The 23294-nt window shown below is 42.6% G+C and overlaps 1 protein-coding gene across 4 annotated transcripts; it reads right to left on the minus strand.

The window, feature by feature from the left end:
* Positions 1–1625: 1625 nt before the first annotated feature.
* Positions 1626–22060, minus strand: LOC138599396 (ubiquitin carboxyl-terminal hydrolase 15-like). Of its 4 annotated transcripts, XM_069671055.1 has the most exons (22): positions 21960–22060; positions 21079–21206; positions 20609–20739; positions 18163–18289; positions 17491–17636; positions 16294–16355; positions 15792–15881; positions 11842–11989; positions 11506–11679; positions 10918–11076; positions 10408–10632; positions 10237–10320; positions 9747–9841; positions 9263–9451; positions 8958–9076; positions 8593–8874; positions 8279–8349; positions 7616–7731; positions 7353–7502; positions 6370–6473; positions 5647–5735; positions 1626–3572 (listed from the first exon to the last, which is right to left on the minus strand). In XM_069671055.1, exons 1-22 carry the CDS (start codon positions 22046–22048, stop codon positions 3225–3227), a joined length of 3126 nt encoding a protein of 1041 aa, XP_069527156.1. In that variant the 5' UTR covers positions 22049–22060; the 3' UTR covers positions 1626–3224. The 4 variants fall into 4 exon arrangements, with proteins under 4 accessions (XP_069527156.1, XP_069527154.1, XP_069527153.1 ...); XM_069671053.1 differs by lacking the exon at positions 15792–15881 and having other exon boundaries at positions 11842–11944; positions 21960–22048; XM_069671052.1 differs by lacking the exon at positions 15792–15881 and having other exon boundaries at positions 21960–22048.
* Between the last annotated feature and the right edge of the window lie 1234 nt (positions 22061–23294).

The following is a 23294-nucleotide window of genomic DNA, read 5'->3' on the forward strand; positions in this document are numbered from 1 at the left end:
TTGTGATTAAAATAATTATACAATAGAACTTATTTCCAACTAATCTTAATCAACAGTAATATGTGAACTGTTTATGATGTACAGGTAATTCTAATTCTAACTCTTATTCTAATTTGAGACATAGTAAGAATGAAGTTCTACATTTTATAGACTCATGTGCGTTATGTTAAAATTATGTTACGTTTATATTTGTCTTCTTCTGAAAATGTATTGTACTACTCCGTCCTACATAAAGTTTTAGTTTTTACTTTACGGTCACTTTCAGTGACAGTGAGTCTGGTTTCTGTTTTCTCTACACGAGTGATCCTCTGTTCTGAACACAGCTGCTCCATCCTCTCCGCCTTCCTATTGGTCAGGACGATCAGCCGCTGCTTGGGGGAACCTCCCAGCTGTGAGCGGGCAGAGAACCCGTCAGAACCCGGAGAGAACACCGTGTTCCTCCTCACAGATCAGCCTGCAGCTGCTGCTGCACATATTTGATTAGAGAGAGCGGGACATAAAGGACAACTCAAAGCCTCGTTAAGATTCCTGCATAACCAATAATCTGAAGATGTAAACATGATTCACGGGGTTGGAAGAGGCTTAATATTTAGGTTTAGTCAGCCCAGACCTGATTAAAAAAACAATACATCATGTGGTATTTTCCCTACCTTTGATACAGATAAGGATCAGTCTTTCTGTGTTAAGGAGAGAGCAGACAAGAGCCCGCTCGATTATTTATGGAAAATACACACAGCAGGATACAGTGATGGGAGTCTGGCGAGGGAGTGAGACGCACACACACAAAGGACAGACAGAGACACTGCAGTGCACAGTGAAGAAAACAAGAGCAGGACCCACAGGAAGCTTTACACAACTTTATTGAAGATTGTGTATAAATACACATGCACATTTCAAATGTAAACCCAAGTGAACTCAAGTGCAGCCAAACCTGGAAACCCCCGGTATGTCGTCATGCAAGGATGTCTGGATTATTTTTACAAAAAAAAGTCCCAAAACAACAGAACCATCCTTTTTTAAAAATATTCCCTCCCTGACAAGAGCACAGGCAAGACTTTGCAAACTAGTGTGTATGTGTGGTTCAAGCCACATTCCCCCTCCCACCCGACCCCTCCCACCCGGACATTTCAGGTCTTGCCAAGGTTTTAAATATATTGTCTGTTTATTATTAAATGCTTACATATAAATAAATAAACTTTATCAAATGTGCACTCACAGAGTGAACTCTTATGTACAGTATTGTATAAGCCTATAGTAGCAATCACATCTCACTCAGTCAGGATGGGGTGAGTCGCCCAAAAAGCAAGGCAGCGCTGAGGCGGTGAAGCCCACTGAAGTCAAAGCACAGAGATGCTCATAAAGGCATGGTACACATCTAATATTCTGAGGCAACAACAGGTACGCTAATGCTGTTTACAATGGAAAGAACAGGTAGAAAAAGAAAGCATAACACTCCACCATGGAGAATAGAGTTTTATCATGAGTTACATCGACCCTGCAACAATGTGCCACAAAATATTTTAACTGTATCATGATCCCGAAAGCTGAAAGGCCTTTTAGGCAGACTCACCCCGTAGTTTTTAGTTTTGTCCCTCCCCCCCCTCCCTCCCTCCTTCCCCATCCTCAAAGCTCAGGACCACAAAGAAGCATTTCCCCCCCTCTGGAAAGGGACGCATTCTGCAGTACCCATTAATTCATACAACTTATATCAAAGGCGAAGAACCATTACCATCACATTCAACCAAACCAAGAAAGGGATGAAAAAAAAGAGAAAATCTGGCCCTATAAAGAATCAAAAGGCATCAACCACATACATCTGGTCAGTGTTCATTCCATTCAGCATACATTCTGGCCCTCTTGTGGGGTTTAAAAAAAACGGTCTCTGATGTAACATGCAGACAAATCATATGGACATTCATACATGAATCTTGGTGTGTGAACGGGGCCGTGCAAGAAAGACGGGGTAATAATAATGTGCAAAGAAAAGGCGACTGGTCTGAGATTAAGAGTTAAGGCTGCGGTGATGCAAACAAGAGATGACACATCTGATGTCAGCGGAATCACCAGAGTTTCTAATCTCACATCGCCTCGAAGATGAAGAGGAGACAGAGTGCGGAGGCATGGTAAAGCTTTAAACACCACCTATGAATAACTTAAGAGGGAGGGTTGAAGAGGAGATTTGTGGCGTAGGATGTTTGAGTCTTCCAGCTGACTTTAAACAGATATTTGTTGCCATCCATGCACTTTATGATTAAAACAGAGTGCTTCTGGATGTGAAGACTTCATTATAGCAGATTAAATATGCTATGTTATCTGTTTGTTTTTGCAAAGTTAGCTGGATAACCTCTTAATCCTGGTTTATTTTAGGTTTGAAGAAAAATAAATTATCAACAGAGGAGACCAGACAGCAGAAGCAGGACCTTAAATCGCTGAGGTTCATGCCGATACACTAATAATCAGTCTAAAAATGCAAGATCACAGCAGTAGCAGCAGCAGCAATACAATGCTAGGACAGTTTGGCTGTTTGAAACTTTATAAAACCACACAACTATGAGCATCACTCCTCTACGATCAGTCTAGACTGTAGACACGTCTCACCACTGGCCCGCTGAAGGCAGCTTCCTAAGCTCTTTATGTGAGAAACCCTCTGAGAGACAGTTGTCATTTGCAGTATGTCTGGCAATAATACATAAAAAAATGTGGATGGTTGGTGATTGTGCAAGTTCAAAATGTTTCAGGGCATCATGACAACCCGATATAATTCAGTGTTTAAAATATTTACAAGGTCTAAATGATAGAATGATATGCCAACAATGCATCGCTCTCATAATATATAAAAAAACAAAACAAATGAACACAAAAAGCAGAGGGTGATTCAGAAAAACTCAAAATCCATCCCCCAATGTCGTTCAGTGAGTCTCTTCAGAGAGCAGGTGAGCAATCCCTAAACAAATGGACGTGGCGACACACTCACACACTTGACACACACACACTCACACACAGTGATCCAACCACAGAGGAGGGCCCTGATTTCTTAGAGTTGCGTACCCCGGCAGCTCCCCGACCTAACAGCCGTCCTCCCCGCAGTGGCTCCGCCTGTCAGGCGGCCGAGTCCGAGCCACTGGGTGGGACCGGTGGCGCCCGCTGCCATGCTGTGTGTCCATATGGCTTTGGATGGAAAGATCGTAGTCTCTCTCTCCATTTATCCCTGTCCTCGTTTTACCTCAGTTGGTTTTCATGGTGACGTCTCTATTCGGCGCCTGCTCCTCCTCCTCTTCCTCCTCCTCTTCTTCCTCCTCCTCCTCCTCGTCTTCCTGCTCGTTGTCGTTTTTCCTGCGCCGGTTCTCGTTCAGGTCCTCCTCGTCGCTCTGAGCGGCGGCACCGGCGGCAGACGAGGCACCCTGAGAGGAGGAGGCGGCCTTTCTCTCCTGCCTCTCCTCTCCGTTGTTCTCCTCATCCTCTCCCTCATCTTCCTCCTCGTCCTCCTCCTCTTCCTCCCGGTCGAGAGAAAAGTAGCCGGTGCCTTTCACCGTGTCCTGGCGCTGGTAGAACAGCACGTAGCCTGCTTTGGACTAAAAGAAAGACCACAATTAACAAGGTTAATCAGATACACAAGTAAAGTAAAATTCCTTTTTAACTTGGGACACCTCTTTTAAACACTAATTCTTTATTGTAAACCTTCGATAATGAGTCATCAGTATGCTGCAATAATTACAGCCTATCCCAAGGACTAAGTGCGTGTGGATATCTTTTCATAGGCAAAGCTAATGTCTAATTAGGTAAACACATAATGACTATTAATTTGATTTTGCCCAAAAATTCCATAAAAAGTTTCAAACCAACAATGAATGGATCTTGGTTAGAAGCATTGCAGTTTAGTCCTCAGAGCTATAGAGCTCTTTTGTTGTCCAAGGACTCTTTAAAACACATCAGTAAGCCAAACCGACCCATTGGGTAACACAGTCCTTCAATATCATGAACAAAAACACTGTAGTATATTCTGACTCATTCACACATATTTCCATCCTGCTGCTGTAAATATTCACTGGAGCACCAAATGTGTATTATAGGTTCACTGAAAATAGCACTATTTAACCCTGTTGACGTAACATTTACTACAAACAGCAGCAGCGCATATTTAGCCTATTTTTAAATTGAAGGGACATATTCTGAAGAGTTCAGTGGGAACCAATGGGATCAGATTAAGAGCCGCAGCTGGGGTGTGGACATTGATACTATTGTGTTGTTTATTATGTTCTTTACATGGGATTTGTTTATGCTAGAATCACATGGCGGATAAATCATTTTCAATTTTCTGATAAGCACAACTGCAAAATACTAATCACTCTGTGATACCTGTGGAGTAGCTTAGCATAATTTACAGTTTAAAAAAAACTCTTCTCACACTGGTGCTCTGTGCAGGCCCTCATACAGCTTCTGTCTGAAACGACTCAGTCAGCTCTGTCTCTTAAAGAAACATCGTCCCTACAAGCCTGTCTTTTGATTGGCCAGCTCTACGAAGCCTGACAATGGGCAAAACTCAGTGTTTGAGGCATGCCTTCTTCCTTGTGGCTGTGTTACGAGTTGTCGGCAAAGACTAAACTTCACTTTTTCGACTTGAAATGAATGTCTGGTGTCCTTTGGAAATGTAAACACTGAGGTCTTTCCTTCACAGCTTAAGAAACACTTTCTCAAAGACATTCTTTAACCAACTTGACGAGCAGAGCTAATGAGCAATGGAGGGGTGAAAAAAAATTCCGAGGCAGACTGGGCTGCTGGGTGGGTGTGTCCTTGAACTGTGTCTCGGGCAGATGCCCAAATATAGAGTTCCTCCACTTTGTGACATCACTAAGTGAAGCTTATGGAGAAGTCTGTCTGAAAGCAGGCGTTAACAGCAGTCTGCAGACTTTTTTAGCTGGGGATTACTCCAACATACTTTCACCTACAGATTTGAAACTTCACACACATTTTGTATGGACATCCAACACCGTAACATTGTGCGCCTTAAAATGTCAAACAGCATAATACCCCCTCTTTAAGTATAATAACCAACAGTGCACCATGTATTTCTGGGTGTTTTTACAATAACTCAGAAGCACATAATTAATGAATGTGAGCATCAGATAGATTATTCTGCATTTCTCACCATCTTTGTCAATGATTATGGAGATTCTTTACACATTTTCCCAACAGCAGAAGGTGACTTTTACATCAGCTGTCACTGTGCTTTGAGAAGCCAACAAATCCACTCACTGAATACATGTTTTTCGTCCATGTCTGGTGAAATCATCAGTGGGTGTTAAAGCCTTTACAAATCTTCTCAATACCCCTGACTATCAACACGTTTTAATGAGACTCCATAATTTTTGAGTGTTCAATCAATCGCTGATTATTTTTAAGTGCCAACTCCTGTATATCAAGAAGAGTCCAAGAACAGTAACAGCAACAAAACACCCACTACCCGAGAGAAGCAAGAGCTCAGTACTCTATTACGGCTTTTTTGGAGTTTCAGAACAGTTGGATGTCTTTGAGGAATCAGACTGTTTAGCAATTTAATAATTTATTCCAATTCATAACAATATTATTGCCTTTGATGAATAAACAGCAGGACTGGTGCCTGTTTTTTTTGCAAATGAGGATACTCACCACTATTTGATCTTCGTTGGCAGGAGAAACACTGCTGTCATCAAAGTTGTACCACTTTCCATCGTCTTTGTTCTTGGCGTAAGCGGTATCTGAGAAGGATCAGATTAACAGAGAACAATAGTGTTATACAGGTTTCCCTCTTTACAGCTTTGATTCATACAACAAAAAGCATTTTCCATATACATTTTGTGTAGTCTATAGTGTGTATGAATATAAGCAAAACATCTGTGCATGTATCATCCTTTGGACTGATCTATCTAAAAATAACAAGCACACACTCCTGTCCCCAACAACTCCAGTCAAAGACAAAATATTCAAAACTGTGTACAATAACAAGAGCATATGGTTGGCAGTAATTACAACAGAATGACAATGCAAAATTCAGAGAACCCATGCTGTCGTGCCCGTGGTGAGCTTCAGAGTGAAACAAAGCTCTGTTTGATAAGGCCCATCAAACACCTGTCACTACTGATGATAACATAAAGCTTGTTAGCCAGATAGATCACCGTTTCCACGCATATGATGAACACTGTATATGCACAGCATGTTTCTCGATTATGCTGGTGTATAGAGGAACACATAGCTATAATAAAAAAGGTGCCTTGTTTTGCTGTTTATATTTGATAAGATACAAAAAAAACTAATGACAGTAAGCCAATGTGCCACTGAGGGGCAGCAGTAAAACAGTAGAAAGGTTTAAAGCTTTTAAACAGCTCATCTTACAGTGGCCTCCGCCCATCCCGCCGTAGTGGTTGGACACAGCTATGAGGTCATAGCGACAGGGGCCGGCGTTGGGGTTGATCAGGAATTCAGACATGTCCAGGTCTCTGCAGGGAACACATCAGACAGTAAATCTTGTGCTCTGTGTGCATGAGTGAGACATATGAGAAAAAGTGCAGACACAAATACTCAGTTGTGTTTGATGCCGGAAACTATACAGCTCTGTATTTCAATACTGTTGCTGATGTGTGGTTAAAACAGAAAATGTAGACTAAAATGGTTGGTGACAATTTGCAATATCTACTTAAAGAGAAAAATTTCTATAACATGCGCAATAGACACAGTAAAGTTTCAAGCTTCATATTTCATTCTGTGATAGCTGTGGAGTAGCTTAGCACAATTTACAGTTAAAAAACCCTCATACAGTCTCTGCCTGAAACGACTCACGTCAGCTCTGTCCCTTTAAGAAACACTGCCCCTACAAGCCCGGTTTCTTCTTCTAATTAGCCAGCTTTGTGACATAAAAAAGTAGCAGCATGTAGAAAAAAACTGTGTGAAACCTGGCGTTCACAGCAGCCTGCAGACTGAGCTGAGAAGCCTGGTTATTGCTCCAACATACTTTAACCTACAGATTTGAAACTTCACCCACGTTTAGTCTGGACATCCAACTTTGTAACGTTGTATATATGTCTTAAAATGCGTAAAAGCATTTTACCCCCTCTTTAAATTAAGCTTATTGTCATAAGGAAAATCATTAGATGTGTTTTAGTTGAGCCTTTATTTGCATAATAGTATTTATTCATATGTATATACTGTGGGGTTAGCATATAGTGCAGGTATGGAAAACCAGAAACAATGTATATTATGCTGAAGATGCAGTATTCTTCTGCAGTGATTTATTGCCTTTTCTCTCTCTCTCTCTCTCTCTCTCTCTCTCTCTCTCTCTGTATATGCGTGTGTGTGTGAGTGTGTTAGTGTGTGTGTACCTGAGTGGAAAGTCAACAAGGGAGTCCAGTTTATCCCTCATATACCGACTGTAAGAGAAGCGTTTCAAGTGGACGACCAGCACCGGCGGCAGAGACCACAGGTCCAGTTTCTTAGTGGCCTGTTGGTGCTGCTTACAGTTTGGACAGTACCTGCAAGACAAATGCAGATGAACCCATGAAGTGTTGCAGCATTTGGCTGATAGCTGGTGTCACCACCTGCTTTAAGATGTTTGTTTTGACTGTGTTTTTTAAGAGTGCCTCACCATGGATCCTCCGCTCCCAGTTTTTCCTTTGTTGTGAACAGCTCGATGCAGTCATTCAGCTTGAAGAAAGCTTTCTTCTGAGGCTTGTACTCCATGCTCTCGTGCTTGTCGAAGTCCTGCTCTCAGTCACACACACACATACACACACAGCTGTTAGAAAACCCTTCTCATAACAATGTTGTGTCTCAGTGGACATGGATTACATCCTTATCCCGAAATGGAACAAAGGAGAGAATACTTTACTTTGAAGTGGCCTCACACTCTTTGTCTTTTGTATTTTTACACGACAGGTTTGGTGCATGAGTAGAGTCGAATATGGAATTTGAGCTACTTTCAATATTTATATTGATTACATAAAACCAAGTTAAATCTTAGAGCAGATCACAGTGCAGTTTATTATTCTTATTTGAGCCATTCATTGCATCTTGTATTAAACAAGGTGGAGGTTTAACACCTTCTTTGAGGGTGCAGTAGCTGCTGCAGGCATCTAATCATTGACCAACATGTTCAAGGTCTGTTGCTCCTGTCTGGGTCACCTTGCCCTATTTTGTAAAATGAAAATAAGCTGCACTTGTTGTACACTGAAAAGTACGTGGACAAGCTGCTCTGTTGCATTAACTGTAGAGATGAATAGCTGTATAAGAAAGCTGATGTTGGCTTTACCTCGACAACAGAGTCATCAAAGTACTTCTTCTTGATCTCTGGCTCCCAGTCCAAGGAGAGATAAGAGCGGTCTGAAAAAAGGTGGAAAGTATGTAGATGCACAAATCACACATGATATTACAATTTGTGATCATCTTGATTCAGTCTGATATTTCATCTACACATCTGCAGGCTCATTTATCCCTGTGCTTACAAATGTATTCATTTACTATTCTGTGCTGTGATAAAATGGATAATGATTGTATATTAGATGATTTGAGGTTCTATTCTAACAAAGCCTCTTTGTTTCTTCTCTGCTTCATCCTGGTCCCTACCACTGAGTCGGAGGTGTCCCTCGTCAAAGCGGATCTGCCTGGTGTCCTCCTTGATGAGTGAGATGTCCGTTTTTCCCATGTTATTGAACTGGAATGTAAAAAGTCTCTTTCTGTTGTGCCCAGCCGTCTGCTGGCCTTTGGTGGAGTTCTGTGGCCCGACCACGCCGTTCTCCAGCTCGTTGTCTCCGCCCACCGAGTCCTCCGATTGGCTGTTGTCGTTCTCTGAGGGCAGCTCCTGATCCTGACTGGACTCGTCGTCCTGCTCGTCGGTCTCCATCTCGCCTGAGGGAGGACGGAAAAGACTTTGAAGCGCTTTCTAGTATCTGATTGTAACATCTTTTATGTGTGGTTGTTTGTTCACTCACTTGGTGATCCCTCCTCCAGCAGTCCATTAGTAGCATTTCCATTGACAGTGTGTTGTTTGGTTGTCTGCGTCTCTTCACAATCCTCCTCCTCCTCCTCTACTGAAGATCGTACAAACCGACTGCAAACACAAAAGCATTGTATTTGAAGCTTCTTTTCAAAATGACACTAACATCTGCTTGACTGGCTGCCAAATTGGCTTATGGGTAAGATAAATTAATCAGCTGCTATCACAGTTGACGTGCATCAAGCTAATCTAAATATTCAACAAGGACGATATGATCAAACACAGAAATAATGAGCATACCAGAGGCGTAGCAGCATCATGTTGTAGAGTTTGTCTTCACTGAGGGTTCTGGGGACGGCGATGAGGAAGGGCTGCCCGAACAGCGGCGTGCTGGTGTGGTTGTAGCCCGACTGTTTGTACTTCTCCCTTAGGTGCACTGGGATCACTACGTGGTCTGTGTCCTCCACCCGGTTCACCGCCAGCTCAAAGCTGCAGAAAGAAGCCTGCTCAGTCAATCTTAGAAGCATGACTAAAAAGTGAAATCCTAGTTTGTGCATCTTTATTTCCATAGCAGTAATCTTTAAAAGATTATGCTGCAGGTAAACACTAGCTTAAAGATAGTCTTCAAAAATCAGAAACTAAATGTAAAATCTGTGAAATGACACCATGCAGGAGGTGTAAAATTAGATTTTTTTATGTTAAAAGACCGGAAACTTAGTCAGACTTTATAAAAGGCTGTTTCACACTTAAGTCACACTTGAGTCTGCCTGTCTGCCACACTCACACGTAGATATCGTCTCTCTCCATGATGCTGCTGAGGTTCTCGTTGGTGGCAAAGATCCGGTGGAATCGGTGGTTGTAGATGTCAGTTACAATCATCTGGAAACAATAAGAAAATTATTCAAATTATTCTGATTATTATTAAGGTTGATTCATCTGAAACATGAGTTTAGTGCACTGGTAAAGCAGAATAGAAATGCAGAAAGTACGACTGCATACTTTTTGAACTTAAGTGACTTGTCGGGGTTGAAAAGTTGCTTTTGTTTCATTTGCGCCTTGTGAATTCATTTCCGTCTCTTTTTTTGTATTTTCACTAAGCTTCTCAGTCTTTCCTTGATCTAAAAAGGATAAAAGTTTCCCCCGCTCGCTGCTGAAGCTGGTGTGTTCAGGGACAGTTTAAAAGGGAATAAGCTATTTTGGTTTGTGCTGTGTGAGGAGATGTCAGCATTAAACTGTGATACTGCCCAGAGCAGAGCTGACTGTGATGTTTCTACCTTCTCAGCAGGCACCCCGGACAGGTTGGAGAGGGAGGTGCACAGGTCAGAGATGTAGCCCACCTTTGGCACGGTCAGCTTGTACTGAAACAGAAATGCATCACCGTCAACTACAGCCCCTCACGTGGAATAAGAATGTCAGGGTAATACGCTTCAGGCAGTGAATGCTACCTGTGTGGGTTTGGCAAGAGCGTCAAGTCGGACCAGATAGACTTCCAGGGTTCGCTCCTTCTTCATGGGCAGGGGCAGAGTCAAGTAGCAGAAAGGATCAAAGGTCACAGACACCTTGGAGCAGACAGGACACACCAGGGTGGATTTGAAAAGGCCGTGGAAGATGTCCACGATGATGGAGTCGTTTCTCTTGATGTGGTTCTCCCACGCCTCCTCCGCCACCACCTGAGATAAACAACAAAACACAAACCAGCTATTACAAAAAATACTAAATAAACATAGAACTGTGAAAAATGAGACAGTCCTTCCTGTGAAAACTACTTATAAATAGGCATATTTGACCCACATAAAATGTGAAAAGGCATTAATGTAATGTACAATATTTTACAGGGACTGCGCAAATCTTTTCCTTCCTAATTTTAAATATGTTAGGCTCCTTCATAATATTTAATATCTGGAGACAATTTAACTAATTTAGAGCCGTCGTGATCTCATCTTCTATTATCTCACCTTATCAGGTCTGCCGTTAGCGTCCTTCAGCTGGATGTAGGGCTTCTTCCTGATGCGGTTCAAGTCTTCGTGAAGGCCATCAAGGAGAAAGGCCAGCAGCTCGTGAGAGTCCTGCTGTTGGTAGCCCGAGAACTGCGGGGCGAAGCGGCCCACCTGGGTCTGGAGGTGACACGTGAAGAAGATGACATAGGGGAACAACTTTGACAAACTCAGGTGGGTTAGAGTTGGGTTTTTCATAGATTCATATAGATATAGACCCCACAGTTCAGTGCAGTCTTGCTCAAGACTACCGTTGTTAAAAGAGGCTGAATGTAAAAAGATATTTGAGGACTTTATACACAGATATGTTTTGCCATTCCTGGTCTGCTCTTTCCTTCTTGTATCTTCCAGGGAAGTAATAATAGTCTGGTTTATATTCCAAAGACATGTTATTGCTATTGCTTATGCCTGTAAAAGATAACATGAGTTACTGTGAGCGACACAATCATAGCACTCTCAGAGACCCTCTCTTCCCATAATCCATAAACAGTGCACTATTTTGGTTCTGCGTTGAGAAACTATCCCTCTAAAGTTTGTCCAGGTAGCTACCTTGAAAGGCCTCGGGGTGATGTAGCTGTATTTGCCGGACCACAGCTGCTTGATAAGCTCGGCGTAGGCTCTGGCAATCTCCCCCTTCATGCCCAGTGGGTTGTCCTCATTCAGCTCCTCTGTGTACTTGTCTTTGAGGAAGTAGTCCGTCAGTGGAGGGATATTGCTTAAACACTGAGGGGGGGCACAAAGCAGGAGAGGACACTTATCGGTAAAGGGTGGATTAAGGCTTTCTCGAGCACTTGACACTATGAAGAACTCTTTAAAGACTCTGAAGAACTAATACAACATGACATATTTTCTTGGGCTGCAGAAAACTTCCATGCATGCTGTTACCTGCACTGCAGAGTTCATGAAACAGGTGTTGCCTAGGTTGGAGAGTCCACAGAGGCCAGAGCGCTCACTCTGCCTGCTCTGGTCTGAGTAGTCATAGCTGTTGCTGTAGGGGTGATAGGACGGCAGACTATAGCTCGAGTTCTTCACACTGTGCAATAAACAAACAAAAGCCCCGGCAGGCAGGTTATAGAGGGCTGGATGGCTGAGTTTGTCCAACAGCAGAAAAGATCATTAATGTCCTATTGTACACATAAATATAACAGTGCTACATAAATGTTATATGCTGTTTTAATCAAGATAAAGTTGTTAGTAGACTCAACAATACATTCAAAATGCCACCAGGCAAACATACAGCTTCAGTTTCATCTTTAACCAAAACAACCAAACTATGATCAAAACCTATGAAGCCCCTTAAAAAGACCCTAAGACCCTCTCAGGCTTCCTAGACAATCAGAGAGATCTTAAAGGCCAACTGCAGCAATCAGCAGACCTCTGGGAGGGCTGCAAAGCAGTGTTGGTTGTCTCCGGCTCCCACTGGTCAAGGGAAACAGCTGTGATGGCGGTGGAGGCAGAGGCCTCGCAGTTCAGCACACGATGGTCCACCCTCCTGCTGTCCAGCTCCACCGCCTCAGGCCTCAGGCACCACCAACAACACAGGAGCATGACATCTCAGCCCCGCCCCGGCCCATGCCGGCCCGCATGTCCGCACAAAACTTAACGACCAGCACCCTGGATGAGGTTTCGGCTGAGGTTCCGTTTCAAAAACGTGGTTTGTAAAGGCCAGGAGGAGAGTCCAGTTCCAGTCTCCACTGTTGAGTTTGCAACTTAGCTCAACCCAGTGCAGCTCCAGTACCAGTTTGAAAGGAGTCCCAACCAAGTTTAGGCCTGAATTTGACTTCCAAGTCCAGCACAGGCCAAAGAGCAAACCATAGGACGCATAAACAGAAAAACAAACACTCTTCCTCTTTCCTAGAGCTAACTAAGCAGCTCCCCTTCCTCTCTTCTCTTCTCCCCCCTTCTTCTTTTTCGAGCTCGACCGCCTGTCATCTTGTTATCCTCTCTGCTTTAGATCCCTTCCCCCTGTCCTGTCCTGTCCTGTCCTGTCCTCTGGTCTTCTGCTCCTCCCTCTGGCCTGCCTGCTGCTCACTGCCGCTCTACGGCTACCAGCAGATATTTATAGCAGCATCAGCAGCAGCAAGGATGCTGAAGACTACTGCTATCCAAGCTAGAGGTGCACAGAGAGAGAGAGAGGGAGGGGAGGAGGGAGAGGCAGAGAGAATAGGGGGGAGGGGCGGACAGTAGAAGGGGGAAGTAGAGGGGGGGGCTGACAGAAGAGAAATGAGATGGGGATGGAGGGAGCAGCTGATCCACTGCATCCAGCTGAGGCTGCAGTATTCACAGGCCCGACTCTATCTTAGTATCTCTCTACCATTCTCTCTCTCTCTCCTCCACAGATATAGAGACACATTAACACGTTCACTCATGCCGACATGCCATTTATCCCCTTTTCTTACACTTCTGCACACATGATAATGGGTTCTCTCTCATCTCGACACACAAGTTCTCGCTCTCATTTACCCCCTCTGCCTGGTGAATTTGCACCACTCCTAAGTGAAGCACACACTTTGACACTCCCACTTTCGTCCTCTTTAATATGCCATGGCTGTCCTTATGTGAGCTTTTAAAGGGGAGGGGCTAAATAAATAAGCTGAAGTAAGGGCTGGTTTTATGGCAGTGGCCGGTATGCTTGTGTGGAGGTAGGTAGATGAGAGGAGCAGATGAAATGGATTCTGAAGGTCACTTAGACTGCGGAACGTGCGCATCGCAATGAGCTCAGGGGAGAGGAGAGGTAAAGAGACCAAGAGACAAAGAGAGAGAGCGAAAGAGAGAGAGAGAGAGAGCGAAACTGCCTGCCAGAATGAGGGGACACCGCCTAGCGGGACAGTGACACTAACTGCTGTTACAGAGCATTGCTACTGACGCTTACCCGACCAGGCCAAAAACCGCAAAATCAAAAAGACAAGTGTTACGTAATGCAGGAACACTTCATGTGAAAAAAAGAGGCCCCATGCATAATTCAGAGGAAACGACAGCGCTGGCACCAGAGAGAATCAGGGACAGGAGGGCTGCTGGGAGTGAGGATCCAATTTCCTCAAATCACCCATTCTGTGCTTTCCTTTCACATGTGCAGACTAAAGATGACACTGTTATCAAATGTAAAGCAGAGCTGTGAAATGACAATGTGCAACTACACTCCTCACCGTCCAAATGCTAAGTTCAGGGCTGTAGTATAGTGGACTGAAAAATACTTCTTTTCAGCTAGTGCGTGTAGGAAGGATGAGCTCAGTTCATTTCACCACCTTCCTTCTTTGTCAATATTGATTTTCCAGGGTGGCCAAGCTTATCGCTATTATTTCTGCATTCCAACACTATTTAAAAAAATACAATGCAGAGTGTCTTGATCTTTGAAGCATACATACAGGACACACTTCAGCATGCAGCAAATCACACACATAAGGTGGAAGGAGGGGACAGTAAAGATTTCTGGACAGCAGAGGCGAAAGCTCCACCCACAGGCGAGCAGTGCTCTCTCCCAGAGGCCTAACGGAGCTGCTGGGTCCCACAGCATCAAATTAGATTTTAGAATAGCAAGAAAACTCAACTGATTCATATTCAAAGATTTTTGGTGATTTCATAATCACAGCACTTCACTGCATCTTGTGTAAGTATGGTAAATAGGAAAGCATCAGAAAATATAAGCTATAACTCAAGCTGCATGATTGAGCAAAAACTGTTGTTTTCTTTAAGAATAATTAATAATAACTAAGTTTGTTTAGCAAATGTTGTGAGGGGCATTGTTAAATACTAGAATGACTCAGGGAGTTGGAAAGGCAGTAAAGACCAAATGTGTCATGAAACCAAACTGAAAGTAAAAATGATGATATGGCTCGTCAATCTTTCCAGTGGCGGAGCAAATTTATAGCGCTGCTGCTGCAGAAAGTCTGTGTAGAAAGGGCTAAAGATACATCTGAAATAAAACTTGTTTTGGCCATAATAAATGGCTGTTTAGCAAATGGAAACCCCTCCAGTTTTAAACATGCTATTGTGCAGCCTCTACCAAAGGAGCCCTACTCATCAGAACTCCTCGTCCTCATCCGCTCCCATTAAATGTGGTGTCCCACAAGGCTCATTTCTAGGGCCTCTTTTATTTCCATTATATGTGCCCCCTCTTGGCTTGATTTTTATAAAATCTAACTTCTTATAACAGTGCTATGCCATACGCTCATGACACACATTTTTATCTACACGTTTCAGTGTCTGTTTCAGTTAAATTTCCTTCAACTTAATGAAAACAAAAATCTATTTGTGCCACAAATTCATTGCTTATATTTCACTATTTGAGTGAAAGACTTAAGAGTGGGTAAATTAATTAACCCATTCACCATAATCATGCAGCCTAAGACAGAGCTGTCAATCAGTACTGTAGAAAATCAGATGCGAAATATTAACAAATGCTGACTAAGGTACCCAGAGGCACAGACAAGCCATTTATAGAGAGCAGTGCTGTCGCTGAAGAATTTCCAAAGAGATCAATTCCTGTTAAGCCCCTTCCCCCTCCAAGCTATTAGCTCTTACAGCTGAAACTGCATCATCATGAGATAGCTTTAAGCCCCACAATACAGCCACAGATAGATCTGTAGAAAACAAAGATAGGCAATCTGGGATTATTTTGATTTATTATCACTGAATTTGTGTCAATTTGGAAGAAGTTCAATTAATCAAACTAAAGGTATTTCTGCAGACTTTCTTCAGCCAATTATAGCTTTATAAGCCGATATGATCTAAGGTTGCAGCAAGGTGTTTTGTGCTAAGCGATACTCCAGACTCCATCTCTGGCTGTTGGCATCCACACCCACCCCTCAGCTATTCAGCCCACTACTAAGCCTTACTTCCTGCTGTTGAAGCTGCTGTTATGATTGTTTGTGAGAGATGAAGGCGAGATCTTTGGCAAAGCAGAGAGATTGGAAGCACCAGATGACCTTCAAAAGATAAAGAATAGATCATGAGTTAGAGTAGAGAAAAATAAGGGGCTGTTCCAGAAAGGTGTGCGAGTGTCAATTAAATCAAAAGAAAATGAATTAAAATAAATAGAGGAATGTGTAGGCAACAAAAGGTCAAGCAGAAGAGGTAGTCTGGGGCAAAGTCATAGGGAGAAGGAATTTTTGAAGATGATGAGGTGCTGAAGTGACAGAACAACTTTTAAATGTGTTAAACAAGTGTATTCGGAAATTTAAATGTGTTTTAGAGTCCTTAAAAATACAAATTTACACTGTCTATGTGTAATGTGTAATCTTTTGTGTTTGGATTCAGCAGGGGAAATTGCATTTTTTATCTGTGGTAACTTGTTCCTTCAGTCATCAATATAATCCAGGTGATATGTTGTTCACTCACTTTGGTGCCGTGGAGCCTCGGGGCCATGTGCCATCCTCATTCTTCAGCTCTATTACGAGAACCTGTGGGAGACGACAAATAGAAAAGAGGGCTCCATCTGCTTTCAAAGGTTTTAAGCATAGCAAACAATATTTGCATCCTATACAGCGGTCAACTGAAATTGTGTACATCATCGGCATTCTGACTTAAAAAAAATCTGTGTTTTGTTGCATATCTTTATAGATAGACAGGTAGACAAATCACTTACTTTATTCCAATAATTGGTTTGTCAGATTTGAACAAAAAGTCAAATCGTACTAATATTTCCAGGGTAAACAAATTATGACATTATGTGATGACAGTTCAGAACAAAAAAGGAACACATTTTTCATAAATAATCTACTGCAAATGATGCCATTGCCAAAGATATGTTGCTGCTTAAATATCTGTTGCTTTACCTACTGTAGCTACTGTATATCTAATGGGGAAGGACAGGGAGCGGGATGGGTTCTATCCGCTGTTCCACTTAGCAGAGATTTGTCCGAGGCTCAACAATCCTCTGGAACAGCTGCTGGTGAACAGGACAAGCTCTGGGATCTGAAGCCTGCAGGCCCATTGTGGGCAGGTGTCGAAATCAAACTGGGATTGCATAGAGACTGTGTCTGCTCTTAACGCTTGCCAAGTGGATGCCAGGACATACTTGTACAGTTTAAGCGGCTTACAAGAAAAGGCGATGTGCCTCCCCCTGGCAGCTGACACAGAGAGGTTGTGAGTTCTCAAGAGGGTTACTGGACAATTTCATGGTTTATTTTAAATAACAAAAACCAAAAAGGGTTATTTTCAGATCCCTTTAGTGCCTGCTTGAATGTGGCCCTGAGATAAGTTAGACTGCCCTCTGCAGGTCATCATGACATGTTGGGGACAGATTCAAACAAAGAGTTTTCTGAAGCTCCACTCTGCTGAGGCCTGAAAGGGCTGACTGGCAGAGAGCAGGGAAAAGGAAAAACTATCTGATAAGTGGGATTGAAACTTGAGCATATTTCACTGAGCTCAGGGATAATAACTGTCCACATAGCAAAGCCATATTTGGACAGCTGTGAGTCAATTTGTCAAATACTTTTTTGAATTTTTGGCTGACTCCAGGGAAAGAACCTTGCAGAGCTACTCAAACTATCTACACATTGTGACAGTTTCAGGTAAAACTAGAAAAGTCCCTACCTGTCCTTGGTAGAGGCCGGCGTCTTGAATGGTGCTGTCAGGTTTGTTGAGAGGCTCAAAGGTGTTGCTCATGTACCTGTTCCACAACCTGGTCTCCTTCTCGTCAGGGATGTTGAACAGTTTCCTCATGTCCTTCTCTATCATGTCTGCAACAAAGCGTTAAAGTTATCAAAAAAGGAAAGAGCCTAAGGATCACATTACATGGTTAAAAAATAAAGAGCCTTAAGTTTACTTACACTTGCTTACAGAATGGAGGGAGAACAGACTGTATGATACTTGTTCAAGCAGAAAGTAAAAATTAAATTAATCTATTCTTATGTCTTTGCACACTGCATAAGTTTGGGGTGTGGTGGCACATCATTGTCACAAAGAGGTACCATTAAAACCCTTCTTACAAAAGTGGAGCTTTATTAGTTGTACTAACTAAAACAACAAGTGATGCCAAGTAAATCTATGATTTGATTGCTGTTTTAAAGACAAGCATTTAGAGTTTTGACTCAAGGTAACATTTTCTTTATGTGTGTCCCAGCTAAAAGAAGTGAAAGCGAAAATTTGTGGAAATCCATCCTATGAAAATATGAGGTCTAATTGAATTCAAGTCAACTCCTTGAAGGTTGTTTCAGTAAAACAGCAGTGGAAATAACACGTTGCTTCATAGTGTCTGAGACATACCTATTGTGTCAGCTTTACTGAAGCGTCTGGTGATTACATTGTCCATGTTGCTGTCTTCACAGAGCTTGAGCTCTGTTAGGTACACCTCCACCTTGCAGTGCTTCACAAACATACCCTGTTCGACCACCTGGAAAGAAAACACAGGGTAATTATTAAATGTTGCCCGTAATTAATACATGACACCATGACAAATATAAAAAAAGGTAAATAAAAGTATTCGCAGAAAATGTATAAACACGTCACATTCTTTGTAACAGCTCCATGAGACCAACACATGCATACTAAACTAAAAGGTAAATGGACTGGACTTATATAGCACCTTTCTAGTCTTATGACCACTTGAGAGCGCTTTACACTGCATGCCACATTCATGGCATTTAGACCCACATTCATACACTGATGGCAGAGGCTGTTGTGCAAGGTGCCACTCTGCCCAATCACTGTCTTATCTCATTCACACATACTAACACACCCAGTATCTATGCCAGCAATTTTGGGGTTCAGTGTCTCTCCCAAGGACACTTCAAAATGCACACCGGGGGAGGACTCCAAAAGCCGATCTCTCGATTACTTGACGACCCAATCTACCTCCTGTGCCACAGCTATCCAACTCAAAGCCCTCATCATAGAAGAATTTTACTTTACTTGGCTTTAATATTAACTCTATGTTATATCTGGACTACATTTGCTGATTGCACCAAGTAAAAGGGGTGGAATTTGGAAACATAATGCAGCAACAAGTAGATGTTAATCCAAAACACAAGACTGAATGTGGTCAAAACCAAAGTTAATCTCTGCTGTCACTCAATCAGCTGAAAACACAGGCTCCTGCTTAGCTTTTACAGCTGAAAACCAAATACACAACACCTAAATAAGCTGGGTTTTTTTGAATGGGAACTATTATTTGCAACCTTAAACACTGAAAGTGTAAATTTGGGGTTTTAGTACCCTCAGCTCTCATGGAGAACAGAGCACAGACTGCTGGCTTTGCCACTCATGCGGTGTCCTGATAGGAGCAGTGTCGGAGTGAAGTGCCTAAATTAGCAGCACCTCGTGGAAACAGCTGAGGGGTCCTAGCCTATTTATTTCACAGCTGAGCCCCTCTGACACACACACGGCTATATACACACAGTACCAACTTGACAACTCTCCTAAAGAACTGCAACAGTCATGTACATATATATACACACACACACACACACACACACACACAGATCAGATTATCCCCCCAACCCTTCCCTACCCTATACCCCAATACCCGGGTAGGTGCACCCTACCCCTCAGCACAACATCCATGTGTTTGTAAACTCAGAGCAAAAGCACAACTCATCGCCAAATTTCTCAAATCAGATCCGAGCCAAAACCATTTACCCCACCCACCCCCCCTTTCCTCCTCCCATACTGGTTATTCCTCTCGCACTCCTCTCAGAAGCTTCTACGCTGCTCCTCTCAGTGTGACCTCAGCCGGCATTCCTCCACTTCAAAAAACAAGGACACACAGGAACACTCCGCTGGTGTTGGCAATCAGACCAGAAGAGGACAACGGAAGGAAACACAGCGCCAAACCTGTGACTACAATCCTCCTAAATCCTTTTTAATGCTTCAACTCAGCGGCGAAACGAGAGTTTTGAAAAAAAGGAAAAGTAATAATGAACCTCCTGCATGTTGTGTCTCGCAGATCGCTCCATGTAGCTTTTCAGTCATCCAGAGCGTTGCCTGAAAATAGAAACCCTGTGGCCACCCGATATGTCCCGCGACATACATGGCAAAATGGGAGGGTCATTGGAAGGGGGGGCAGAAAGAACGAGAGAGAGAATGACAGAGGAACCTCTTCTAGCAGCCATGATGCCATGACTAGCGAGATTTGAAGCAGGCATCTGATACTGTTGCTCCTGTTAAACTGTAGCCGCCATAATGAAGTGCTCTTATGTCTTATCCACATTTACCAAATATGCAGCCATTCAGTTGTTAACTCACTTTACCAAATTATGTTTAAAAGTATGTATTAACTCAAAATAAATGCTGAAGAAAATGAATGAAAAACAAAATCACTGTTGCTTCCTTTTCATGCATTTATGCGTTTCCAGCTCCTGTGCACACTACAGCATTACAAGTAAAGTCAATCCAATGACTTACTGTGTTTTGCTATTCCTTTTGTTAAAGTAATATAACTTTGTCTCCTTAACTATTTCTTTCTGAGTAACAGTTTTCGAGTTCCAAATTTCTCTCACAACTTTGCTTCATTCCTGATGTCAAATGGCTGTATTAGCACACATTCCTCCCTTTCAACCCAACATAAGCCATACTACATACCAGAGCTACTAATGAGCCACACCACAAAACATATCTAAAAACAATCCACCATTGCTGGTTTAATTAATTCAGCGAGAACAACACTCTGCATCCTTTACACCCATTCCTAGTCTGCTTTTGACTGAACCCTTACCTTTCGTGCAATTGGCTCCTGAACTTCTGTCAGTCCATACCAGCTGACAAGCTTATTCCAGCCCTCTGTTGGGACCAGGATGTAGTCAAGCTCATCGATGAGGTGCTCCTTGATGGCCATCACATCCCCATCTAGAGGTAAAGAGGGGGTGAGAGAAAGAGTTACGACCAAGCAGGCAGACAGAAAGCATATTGTGGGACAACGCTTACTTCAGTGAACAGGCTGTCTCACACGACACAAAAGAAAAGGTATGCTGGAGAGCTTTCGACAAATCCAACAAAAAGGCTACTCTATAGAGTTAGTCAACAATGTTGGTTTTGTTCCCTTTTCCTCTGAACTCTTTGTTGCTACTTCCAGAATGATAAAGCTAGAGTGACCAGGGGTCTTTGGTGTGATGTAAAGGCCTAACAGACTTTGTAGTATTATCATTATGGTAATGGAGGTCTAAGAAGTTAAGGCTTGCGTCTTACCTCTGAGAAGACCAGAGTTATCAACTGGTCCTGGGTAGACATTCTGGTCACCCATCTGGTATTTGTCCCAGCTGTCATATCCCACATATTTCTTCCACTGTTTGAACCAGTGACTGTCCACCAGGTACCTAAAGAGAAGGCAAGCAGCGTTATTTCAGATCTGATAAAGCACAATGGGACACAGCTAATCAGTTTACATTGTCCAAGGGTCTTGTAAAAACTGAAAGGTGTAAACTTTTGTTTTTATTTGTACACTGTAAATAGTGAGAGGCTAAGGCAGGGGGAATGCTAATGTTACCTCGCTGTAAAGACACTAAACAAATCTGGCTTTCAGAGGCTAATATGACACAGAATGATAGTTGGTACAGTAGCACATGAGTTCAGGTTGCTGCATGCTTGGCCAGCTGGCTCTGTGATTTTGACAGGTGCTTCTTTTCCGACTCCGCCCTGCCGAAGACGACGGCTGAACCCACTGACTGGCTAACCACTTGGAGCTTCGGAAGGCTAGTCATTTAGCTATTAGCATGCTAACTGGATCAAACATACGAAATGAAGCCGCATTGAAATTATGTCATCAGATAAAAGAGAGAGGTGCAAATTTGGAAGTGACGCACACAATAACCACAATACAACAGCCAGTGTAAAAGAAATGAAGGGTCTTTAGTTCTTCATTGACAGTTTACTAGCTAACGGTAGCTCAAGTACCGCTAGCCTACCGAGCTGACACACATGAAGCTGACAGGCTCCGTTAGCTAGCTCAGAGCTAACTGTCAACACGGCCCGTCACCTCGGCTTTCTTATCCTTCATGGCGTTGACAGCCTCGGCAGAGTCGGCCGGCGGCCACGCAGTATCTTTGAACATGTTTCAGCTCATGTCTTACCAGGTGTCTCCTTTTCTTAGCTGTGTTTTCAACAGTGCCGCGACCTCTCCTCTCTGGGTATCCAGATCAGCCGCTCCTCCTTCCGCCATCTTTCCTCAGACATCACCCGCTGCATGCTGGGAAAGTGTGGGGCGTCACCGAGGCACGCAGGGAGTGACGCTGCTGTTTCTACCAATCAGCAGCTCGCCGACTGAACAGGAGAAGCATGACACCCAGTGGTAGAATTATTCTAGAAAATGGTTCAAAACTGCTCCATCATTGTGGCTGTACTAAGACTTATCGATGTCATTGAAAGTCTGCCCCATAAAAAAAAAAAAAACCCAAAAAAGGTCTTCACCAACAATCCATCTTTTTGTCAAGCCAGAGGCATATATCATTTGACATTTGTAACATACTGTATGAGCTCAGTGTGGGATAAAACAGATAAAATAATTTCATAAAATTAAAATATGATATAATATTATACATCAATAGATGGATTTGTAATCTGTTTTGCTGAAGACAGCCTGGAAGTAATTTATTAAGATGCAGAAAGCAGTGTTCTTATCATATTGACACATTATGCAGGGTTTTTGCAAAATCATAATCCGTAATGATTGTTAAGCAATATGATTATGGGTACATTGTCTCAAGATCAGTATGTTAAACTGATACTACAAAAATTAAGTATTGCGCTTCCACAAAGCTGAGGGACCAGTGGGATGTGTTTTTTCTTTTTTTAAAGAGCAGCAGAGGAAGATTTATAAACATTTTAAGTCCCATAGGCATATATGATACTACTCTTCCCATCATGTACTGAAGTCTTTACCTCAAGCGTAAAAAAGGCTTCTCCCTCCAGAGAGGAATTACTGTAATAGAGCACTGGTAAAATGTTTGAAGACAACCATGAAATTTTGCATGTTTATTTAAAAACAAACTTACAAGATTCACATTTCTTTGTACAGTCACATTATGTTACAGTACCAAATATGAAGTTACAATGAATATGTCATGTTAGTCATACAGCTATTGCAGTGCTACAGTATTATGATTTTAACTGGCATAATAATCTTTTCGTTACACTTTCCATTCATTTAAAACATAACGTCTTATTTCAATTCTTCCAAACACAAGGAAGAATTTTCCCCCATGTCGGTTATGAACAAACAATATATGATACAACTATGGCTATGTAGCCATGAAGTGATCAGATTCACAAGGAGACTTCAAACAGTTGCATGTAGCCTGGTTTTTAAAGGTAACAACTGATGAACCTGATCTGTTCTTTTTTGCTGTCTTTATATTAGATTTGCCCAAAATTCCTCCTTACTATGCAAACTACAGCATTTATTTTTT

This window comes from Semicossyphus pulcher, unplaced genomic scaffold (genome assembly GCF_022749685.1).
Source record: "Semicossyphus pulcher isolate SPU_LCO1_2020_fin unplaced genomic scaffold, fSemPul1.0.p SCAF_20, whole genome shotgun sequence".
NCBI lineage: Eukaryota > Metazoa > Chordata > Actinopteri > Labriformes > Labridae > Semicossyphus > Semicossyphus pulcher.